This window comes from Caretta caretta, chromosome 7, assembly GCF_965140235.1.
Source record: "Caretta caretta isolate rCarCar2 chromosome 7, rCarCar1.hap1, whole genome shotgun sequence".
NCBI classification, from domain to species: domain Eukaryota; kingdom Metazoa; phylum Chordata; order Testudines; family Cheloniidae; genus Caretta; species Caretta caretta.
In genome coordinates, this window is record NC_134212.1 from 32,468,034 (window position 1) to 32,478,776 (window position 10,743).

Sequence of the window (10,743 nt, forward strand, 5' to 3'; positions counted from 1 at the left end):
ATCCTCTGCCTCTCCGTGCGCTTTCCCCCAGCGAGTCCGCTCAGGCGGTGCTCCTGGGGAAGCCAGAGGGTCCTGCACCCCAACTTCGCAGTCAGACGTGACTCTCAGCCAGCCAGTAAAACAGAAGGTTTATTAGACGACAGGAACATGGTCTAACACAGAGCTTGCAGGTGCAGAGAACGGGACCCCTCAGCTGGGTCCATTTTGGGGGGTAGTGAGCCAGACAACCACGTCTGCACTTCACTCCATGTCCCAGCCAGCCCCAAACTGAAACTCCCTCCAGCCCCTCCTCCTCTGGGCTTTGTTCCTTTCCCGGGCCAGGTGGTCACCTGATTCCTTTGTTCTCCAACCCTTCAGCTCTCACCTTGCAGGGGGGGAAGGGCCCAGGCCATCAGTTGCCAGGAAACAGGGTGTCGGCCATTCTCTGTGTCCAGACTCCTGCACACACCTGCCCTCTAGGGCTCTGCAATGATCATACACCCTTACTCCACCCCCTAGATACTTAAGAACTGCCTGGGGGAAACTGAGGCACCCCCACACTATTCAGAGGAAACATTAAGAACAGTCCCACTTCGTCACACCATCCTCGCCTCCACTCCCCTCCCCTGCAAGGCCCCCCCTGCCCAGTCCTTGCTGCAGAGCAGAGGCGGGCCCACCATGGCCCAGGCGTCCAGTGGTGGGGCGGCGGCAGCTGCGCCAGGGGAGGCTTAGCCTCCCCTGGCCTATTATACCCGCTGCCTATGCCCATTGTTCTAACCGCTAAACTGCCCCTCCCCCTACTACATACACTAGAACCAGCAAAGGAACCCAGGCATCCTGCCTCCCAGACCTGTGTTTAAGCAACTAGACCTCACTGTCACTTTTTACTGCTAAATAGTAACAATATATCTTGAAGGGAAAGTATCCGCCATGGGACAGATCCTCGCTGGTGCAAATCCCGCATGAGCCTTCCCTCCTTTGGCTTGGAAGGATCTGCAGATTTGCACTATCTGAGGATTTGCCCCAGGAGGATATTTAAAGCTTGAGGACTTGTCTTCTCCCCTAGTGTGGCCTTGAGACCTGGGACTGGCTGCCAGGCCAGCAGGGTGGTGAGGAAGCTCTGAACAGACCTGGGGACAGGGGCAATCATGGGCAGGAATAGGGTGACCAGATGTCCCAATTTTATAGGGACAGTCCCGATATTCTGGGCTTTGTCTTATATAGGTGCCTATTACCTCCCACCCCTATGCCCCGTTCCAATTTTTCATACTTACTATCTGGTCCCCGTAGGCAGGAATGAGGAACCAGCTGCCTGCAGAAAAGTGAAAGGACTTAGGGAACTGGCCAGGGGACGCTGCATGTTTCTGTCTCCAGCCAGATAGGAGGAAGCTCTTGGGCTTGCCCACAAAGCAGGAAATTCCAAACACGTGTCTTCCAGCTGAGCCAGACTTTTCTGAGCAAAGGTCTGGTTTAGGATAAATCGAAACTGAGGCTGGCGTCACGAATATAAAGGCTGGAGTCTCGAATGCACTGGACTCTTAGGAGATGGCTGGCAGCCTGTGAGGGAGAGCTTGGCCAGGCCAGCGAAGCACAGGGGCTCTCGGGATGATCCCAAGGTCCTAAGCACCCCTCTGCCTGAGGACACACTTTTCCTTGGTGGTCTGTCACCTCAAGAGCTAACCCCATGCATGTCCACAGCATGGAGCGGTTTGGGACTAACCCTCTGTCCCAGAGCAGCACTAGCTGCCTCTCTGAGAACTTGCAGGGTGGGAATATACTAATGTCTGGAGTGGTAAGTACAGAGAGAGCTGTGTGAGAGAGATTGTGTGAGTGTGTGACAGAGAGAACTGTGTGAGTGTGCCAGAACTGTGCATGTGTGACAATGTGTATGTGAGACACAGAACTGTGTGACTGTGTGTGTAAGAGAGACAGAAAGATCTGTAAAAAGAAAAGGAGGACTTGTGGCACCTTAGAGACTGACAAATTTATTTGAGCATGAGCTTTTGTGAGCTACAGCTCACTTCATCGGATGTAGCTCACGAAAGCTTATGCTCAAATAAATTTGTTAGTCTCTAAGGTGCCACAAGTACTCCTTTTCTTTTTGCGAATAAAGGCTAACATGGCTGCTACTCTGAAACCTGTCAAGAAAGATCTGTGTGAGACAGAGACCTGTGTGTGTGTGTGGCAGAAAACCGTGTGTGTGAAATGTGTGTGTTTGCCAGTGTGTGTGTGTGAGAGGGAACTGTGCATGTGTGCAAGAGCATGTGTGTGAGAAAATGTGTGACAGAAAGAACTGTGCTTGTGTGTGTGACAGAGACCTGTATGTGTACGTGAGTATGTGTGACAGTGAGTGTGATAGACAGAGAACTGTGTGTTGTGTGACTGTGTGTGTGTATGAGACAGAGATCTGTGTGTGTGTCTCTGAGAGAGAGACCTGTATGTGTGTCAGTGTGTGTGTGAGAGAGAGAACAGTGTGAGACAGAGACCTGTGTGTGTGACAGAAAATAGTATGTGTGTTTGACAGTGTGTGTGTGTGAGAGAGAGAGAGAGAACTGTGCAAGAGAGTGTGTGAGAAAGTGTTTGTGTGACAGAGACAACTGTATGGGTAGGAGTGTAGTGTTTTTGTGTGTCACAGAGAGAGAGATTGTGTGTCTGAACATTTGACAGATATTTTGTGTATCTGAATGTGTGTGTATGTGTCTGCCTGTGTGAAAGGGAGATTGTGTGACTGTGTATATGACAAAGACTGTGTCTGAGCCAGATTGTGTGTGTGTAAAAAGTGAGAAAGATGTGGGGAGACAGGCAGAGGGTCAGCTGTAGCTGTCTGTCACCCTGGAATAACCAATTCATGCCCAGCATTGACTCCAGGTTCCCCTCAGGTAGTTGGGATCACAACAGGGAGACTGACTGCCAGCCTGGGTGGGACTCGCCACAGTGCCTAGGTCACCTAGGAGCCCCAACCCACAGACAGTCACTGGGCCTGTGCTCTTAAATCCCCTGGGGGCTTTCAAAAGCCACAGCCCTTGTATGCATGAAGGAGTGTGCCCATGGCTGCCATGAGGCATAGCGGGACAGGGTCAGCCCTGAGCAGATTCACCATTGAGCCATGACTGGTGTGTGTTCAAAGTAGCCAGTGCCAACAGCCATAGTCCTATGTGTTCTATTGCCCCAGAACTCTGGTGCTTTGTTGTTGGCTTGTGTTCACTTGGGATGATAAAGAGAAGAGAAGAGACACCTCTAAAGTCCTGAGTGCCCTCCCCAGCTCTAACCACTAGACTCTACTCCCCTCCCTGAACCAAGACTAGAACCCAGGAGCCCTGACATAGTCTCCTGTTCTAACCCAGTGGATCCCACAGCACCCTGTTTCTATCCCCAGCGCAGGTACAGTGTGGGTAGCAGCAGGGCAGGTATCCTCCCTTCTCCCCTTGCTCTTCCCCATGGTTGGCTTCACTTCACCCAACTTCTAGGAGGGGAGAAGGGGGTCAGCCCCAGTGGCCCATCCAGCCCTCGGCCTCACTGCTAAGAGGGTGGGTTGGGGATCAGCTAGTGCCCTCTGTTCTGGGGAGCCCCCTCAGCTGAGGCCCAGCCAACTCATCTCGTGCCTCACTGGTTGATTTATCTCCCAGAATTCTTTGGAAGAAAAGAAGCTGAAAAGACGTCAAAAGAATCGGGCAGCTGCCCAGAGGAGCCGACAGAAGCACACGGAGAAGGCGGACGAGCTCCATCAGGTCAGTGAAGGGGGCTAACAGTGACAAGACAGGATGAAATATAGGGGCGCTGGTGCAGGACCCCCCAAAGGGAAGGCTCCCCCATTAGCAACTTAACAAGAACTGATGGTGGGAGTCAGGGAAGTCATAGGTGCGAGGACTACTGCCCTCTGGTGGAGGTGATCAGAACTGTATAACTATGTGTCCTAAGGCCTATACTTCTACCTGTGAGCAGGGATTCTCTGTCAGCACAAGTGGCAAGGCCCTGAGGTGGGATTCCTTAGTAAGACATGCTGGAACCACAGCCTTGGAGGAGGGAGGATCTCACTCTCTAGCCCTGGAGCAATCGCTGGCTCTTTAAGACCCAAGCATGGGATGATGGGGTGAGGTGCCGTCCCGGCTGTCCAGAGCCAAGGATGGGAGGCAGGATGAGGAGCTGGGGCTCTGCAAGATGGTTTCCTGCAGCACCAGAAAGTTGGGGTTTTGTGAACCAAAAATAGCCACATGCATTAAGTGTGGCCCCTGGGCCCCTCACAGTTTGCTGGTGTGGGATCTGGTGCGTTTGTGTGAAGTCAGTGCAGGCCCATGATCACAGCAGGAGACTGGGAGTCAGGACTCGTGGGTTCTGTTCTCTGCTCTTGGAGAGGAATAAGCTTTAGTGGCTAGGGCCGGGGGAACACTGGGACTCATTCCTCCTGGGCTCAGCTGCCACCTTCATGGAAATGATTCTGAGCCCTCTCCCTGCTCTAGCCCATGAAACCTCCCCCTCCTCTCCCAGAGCTGGGGCTAGAATCCAGGAGTCCTGGCTCCCGTCCTGCGTGTTAGTCCTCACATCACTGTATGCCCTGAAGAGCTGACAGTTTAGATAGACAAAGGGTGGGAGGGGAAAGAGGCATAAAGCGGGGAAGGGACTTACCCAGGCTCACCCAGCAGGTCAGTGGCAGAGCTGGGATCAAGCTAGGAATGAGCTTCTCTGGTTTGTGCTATGCAGGAGGTCAGACTAGAATCGATCATGATGGTCCCTTGTGGCCTTAAAATCTATGAACCCAGGTGTCCTGACTCCCAGACCGTGCATACCCATTAGACTCTCACCGTCTCTTACTAGTCTGTTCCATCGCATTTGTGAGCTGCAGAATTTCTAGCCCTCCATTCTCTATTACATCCCGGTAGCAAGGTACCCAGGGGGTTTTCCAAACCATTCCTTTTGCATGCAATTGGTTAAGGAGACACCGTGTCTAGCAAGGACACAAGGCTATGTCCAGCTGAGCTGTCAGAGGGAAAGTGATAGCAAAAGCGCTCAGTGGTATGGACTCTGCTGGGAGCCAGTGAGAGACAAGAGACCTTGCACAGAGCAGGAACATAGGATGTGCCAGGCTGGCCCAGTAGCCTGTCTCTGACAGTGCCCAGCAACAGATGCATCAGAGAAAGGTGTAAGGTTCCCATAAAAGCAGCTATTCCTGTTCTCCATATCCGTTTCCACACTCCTTTTTCAGAGTCTTGCTAACCTCTTGGCCCCAGTGACTTGCTGTGGCAGAGAGTTCCACAGTCAAATGCCATGTTGTATAAGTGAGCTTCTCCTTTGATTGGTTGTGAATTTCTCTCTTTCAATTTAATCGAACAGCCCCTTGTTCTTATGGTACGAGACACAGAGAACAGAAGCTCTCATCTCCCTTCTCTAGACTAGTCAGTATTTTAGAGACTTTGATCATGTTCCCTCTCCTTTGTCTCCTTGAAACCCATCCCAGTCTTTTCAGAGAGTGTTTTCAGGCCTCTAACCCCCCTGCTCATTCTGCGATGTCCTTTTGGAGATGGGGTGACCAGCAGTGCACACAGAACCTAGCTCAGGTACCTGTCTGCACCCCATTACCCTAGTCACTGAGCATCTCACTGGCCTTAATGCATTTTTATTCTCCACACCCCAATGAGGCAGGGCAGTGCTATTTTCCTCATTGTATAGAAGGGGAAAGTCAGCCACATAGAGACTAAGGGACTTGCCTAAGCCCATAGAGGAAATCTGTGGCAGAGCAGGGAATTGACTCTGACCACTGCGCCCACCTTCCTCTGCTATCCAGTATTCCAGAGGAGGCCGCACCGTTGATGTACAGAACAGCACTGGAAAATTTTCCTTATTATTCTTTACCCCAGGGCCTTTTTGGCCCCTCATCAACCCCCACACCTCACCTTCAATGCAATCAAGGTGCCTAGAAATCCTCAAGCCCCATCCATGCGAGGGGAAGGCTGTGGAGTTAAAGGCCCGGGGAGGGATGGCAGCGCTGAGGGCAATGCTCACGCAGCCACAGGGCGCATAGTGTGATGCATGTGCTGGCACAGCAGCGTCCCCTGCTGGATAGAACCGGAACTGTTCAGCCAGGAGTCCTAGATCCAGCACAGCCAATAGCAGGTGGAGGGTGGGGGAAATCAGGCGTCTATCCTTGCACCAGCAGGATTATGTTATTGGCCATGGATTATCTACAGTTTTTAGGGCCCAATTCTGTCCCTCTGCATGACCCTGTAAAAGCAGATATGGGGGTAACTAGGAGCAGAATTTGGCTCATGAGAGCCAGTGACCAGCCTATTCACCCAGCACCCATGTCCTGCTGTATGGGCATTGATGTGAAAGCACCATCAGAGCCTGTGCCCCGCTGTCTGGAGTCAGCTGCGTACCTACTGTTGCTGTTTGCTATTCTGTGACTGTGCCTGCCCCCACATCAACCACTAGGGATCACTGGTGTTCTGCACAGAATTGGCTAGAAATAATTAATAGAGCTGATCTTCCTAATAATTAAGGAGAAGATTACATCATGGATTCCATGACTTTTAGAGACCTCTGTGACATTTTCCACTTCAGCCCTGAGGGGACAGGCTGGAGCTGTCAGCCAGCAGGGGCCCTGGAGCTCCCAGCTGGCATGGGGACCCAGAGCTCCAAGTCATCGGTCCCAGAGCTTTCAGCTGTGGTGGGGGGTCCCCGGAGCTCCCAGCTGCCACGGGTGGCCCCCAGCGCTCCAAGCCACAGCAGCAGTGCATGCTGGACCCCTCCCCCCTTCCACAGCAGGGCTCAGGCTCTTCCCCACCCCGCTCGGGCTTCAGTCCTCCGCCCATCAGCCCTATTTTGTCACAATTATTTTGATAAAAGTCAGGGACAGGTCACAGGTTTCTGTGAATTTTTGTTTATTGACCGTGACCTGTCCCTGACTTGTACTAAAAATAATGGTGACAAAATATTAACCTTACTAATAATCAAGTAGTAAGAATGAGAACTGAGAACAGAACCCAGGAGTCCTGACTCCCAGCACCCCTCTCCCCTTCTAACCCATTAGACTCCACTCCCTCTCCTTGCTGAACCTGGCCTCCTAGAGACCCATTCTCCAGTGTTGCCTGAATTTTAGTCTAAACCCTTCTTTCTTTGCTCCCTTCACCCCAGCAACATGAGCAGCTGGAGCAGGATAACACAGCCCTGAAGAAGGAGATTGAGACCCTGAAGGAGGAGCTGAAGTACTGGACTCAAATGCTCAAGAACCATGAATCCACCTGCCCAGACATGCTGACTCCCTCCTTGCCAACACAGACTCCCATTCTGCACTGGCTGGCTGAGGAGCTGAACCAGGGGATACAGTGACCCTGGCTACCCTTTGGGAGTCATAAGCTAAGGAGGGCTGTTAAACTGTGAGAGAAGAGCTGCTGCGCTGAATCAGACCCATGGACCCATCCAGTCCAGTATCTCTCCCTCCCTGCTGCCCTGGCTCAGGCCCACAGCCCATGTAGTTCCATCTTTGACCTCAGTCAGAAGCCGATGCTTGAAAGGACAGCACCAAACGTAATCTGGGAGGTGGGCTGGTGAGTGGATGCAACTTTGCTTCCTTCCAGGCAGCCGATCTCTCCACAACAATCAAACCATCTTCTGCAGGTCATGGTTAGAGGGGGAATTCCTGACCAATCCCTGAGGTATCCCAGAATGGGATCAGGCACAGACAGAACCCAGCACAGAATGGGGAGCAGAAGACCCTGTCTGATGCTGTCTAACACTAAAGCCAAAACAAACTGGTGCCATGTGAGGAGACTCATAAAATTCACACTCCCAACCTCCAGCCAACACCTGACCTTGCTCTAGCCAGCCTGGTTTCCCCCCTACCACAGAACTGGGGATGCCAATCCACTAGGATTCCCTAAAAGGTGCAACTCAGAGGGGCTAGTGCTAGGCCCTATCCATTTAGCCCTCAGTGCAGCTCTGTTGCATTATGGTGTCCAGGCTTTTTCCCTAGCCTTAAGTACAGGGTAAATTTTACCCTAAGGAGCCATTACCAAGCTGCTGTCTGGGCAATTGTTTGGACTGAAAAAGAACTGTTATTTTCCTGGGTTCTTTGCTAACTGGGCGCCATGTTTAATGAGACAAGGGTGAACTTCTGACATTTTTGTAAATGTCTGTTCTATGTAATAGACACTGTGTTTCTGCATGAGAGTCTATTGGTTTGGGGTTTGTGTCTGCACAGGTGTGAACCTTAAATTAAACTGGGTTTATTCTCTTGTAGGAGGGGGTTCAGTTTTTGAGGCGGAGGCTCACTTATTAGATTGGTATATTATGAGCCAGGCACCCCATTATGGTGTACACATTAGCCATATAATCAGAGTCCAGGAATGTCACTCTCACAGGAAGCCCAGAAGGGACCACAGTGATTATCTAGTCTGACTTCAGGCACAGTGCAGGCCACAGAACCTCCCCCACATACTCCTGTGATAGACCCATAACCTCTGGCTGAGTCATTGAAGTTCTCAAATCATGATTTAAAGACTTCAAGGGACAGAGACTCCACCCTTTACACTAGCTTAAACCTGCCTTTGATACATGCCCTAGACTGCAGAGGAAGGCAAAACCTCCCCCGACTCTCTGAAGACTATGATGGCTATAGCATGAGTGTGAAGCAATGGAAACAGCTACAAGCATGCTTGAGGGCTCTTTTTGTTCAGCAGGGCACCAGGTTGAGTCATGACGGGCTTTGCCATGTGGTACCAGCCATTTTTTAATGAGTGCCCCCTTGTGATGCACAGCTATAGTAAGGCACTTATCTGTGCCATGGCAGGAGTCCTAGACCATTGGTCGAGTTACTTCTGAGATCACCATCCTTACTCTATAGCTATGCTGCATTAACAATTTTCATTGGTTGTATGCGTGAGATTGTACAGACGCTGGATTACTTGATTCAGCTACCACAATTCTTCAAAACTACCCCCACCGCAACCCCACGCACACAGCCCCAGCACACATGCTTCACTCACCACTGACACACCAAGACAAGCCTTCCAGGACTGCCATTGAGTCAGCACACAGCGAAGCAGCGCCAAGCATGACAGAGAGTGTTTTTCGCTTAGCATATCACCAGGTTCAATCATCCCTGGGCCATGGGAGAACCGGATGGGATGCTGGAGGCCAAAGGTTCTGAGGCAGTTGAAGTATGACAGCTGATCAGAGAAGATGGGCACAACAGGGCTGTGCCTCACTACACCACAATGGATAGAAACTCAGGGTCCCAAAAATACTACTTCCCTCCGTGGCTTTACTGCTGCTGTTCTCTATTTCCTGTTCACAAATACATGGCACTTTGTGCTGCGTTAACATGTTTGCTGCTGCAATGTTCAGTGAATAGTAGACAGGAATACTGGGGAAAGCCTCCCACGGGTACTGAAATAATCAGATTCCAAGCCCTACAGAATTGGGCACAGTGCCCATACTTACTGGTATATGGCAGCACTGTTTCCCATGCCACTCTAAGCTTTGGTCACACACACAATGCCACAAAAGAAAGCAACCCTCACCAGCCACAGAGAGGCTAAAGGAAGGAGAACCCTAAGGAAAAAATGCCACGTGTACAAGCATGGGCGTTTAGCTACTAGTTAGTAGCACAGTCGCATGTAGGACCAAAAAGAAGCTCAGGGCCCAGCTGGGGTGTGTACATTAGTTGGGCTCAGACAGAGATCAGGGCCCATATTATGGTGTGTGCATTATTAGTATTTAGGTAATGCCTAGGCACCCCAGCCAACATCGGGGCCCATGATAATATGTGCATTAGCAGCCGTAATATTACAGGAACATCTATTGAGCCCAAGCTGCTTCAGAGCATAAACTCACCTCTAACTAATGGGGGTCAGGAGGCCACGGTCCCTGAGGGCAGGTTATCCCCTAAATGCAGAGTTCCTTGCAGCTTCCTGGGAAGCAGCGAGTGCAGCCAGTGTCAGAGATAGGATACTAGGCTAGATGGGCCAACAGGTCTGTACCTCCTTAGTGTGACCAGCACCAGCTAAAGTGCAAGTCCAGGAATGCCCTGTCTGGATGGAGCTTTCCAAGGAAAATTAACTAGAGCTAGTTGGGATCCGGAATCCCCCTTTTGAGGAAGGTTCTGACATTGCAAATGTTTCATTCTGAATCTAAAAGCTGAATTTTGGAAGTTTTCCTGAGAAACAAAAGATTCAAACGCATTGAGTCATTTTGTTTCAAGAAGACAAAACTGTGTTATTTCAACAATGACAAGTGTTTCATTGAAACTTTTATATAATAGTAAAATTCACTTTACTATTGGTTATAATTCTACATGTTCTATTTGTAACATACCATATATATGTTCTGTTGAATATTTTAACATAAAGTCTAAAGAAAATGAATCAAAAGAAGAAAGTAAAAATAAAACACTTCTGACACTGATGGAAATTTCTCACTTTGTTTCAATGTTAAAACAATACTTTCTGGTTTTGAGAATTTTTCATTTTTTTTTCTTCTTCAAAAATGGAAACCTGTTTGGTTGAAAAATTTTCAACCAACTCCAAAATTTACCCTCACATACTGAAATGCCAAGTGGAAATTCTCACACAGCTCACTAGCTTCAATCAATACCAACTCCTTTGTGCCTGAAATGCTGCCTTTTGTGTCATCCACTACCTTAGGATGAGATCTCTGCCAACCCTATACCCCTCCTGCACTTACCTGCTGCTGGGAGACTGTAGACCACAGAAAGCCATCATTGTACCCTGTCCATTCACCACCCGGATTTTATTTCAATTGCTGCTTCCC

General features: G+C 50.2%; 1 protein-coding gene across 1 annotated transcript; it reads left to right on the forward strand.

The window, feature by feature from the left end:
* The first annotated feature begins 1,466 nt into the window (after positions 1–1,466).
* On the forward strand, positions 1,467–10,282 carry BATF2 (basic leucine zipper ATF-like transcription factor 2). Its single transcript, XM_048857513.2, has 3 exons — positions 1,467–1,771; positions 3,606–3,707; positions 7,108–10,282. The coding sequence occupies exons 1-3, from the start codon at positions 1,664–1,666 to the stop codon at positions 7,300–7,302; spliced, it is 405 nt and encodes a 134-aa protein (XP_048713470.1). The 5' UTR covers positions 1,467–1,663; the 3' UTR covers positions 7,303–10,282.
* Positions 10,283–10,743: the final 461 nt, after the last annotated feature.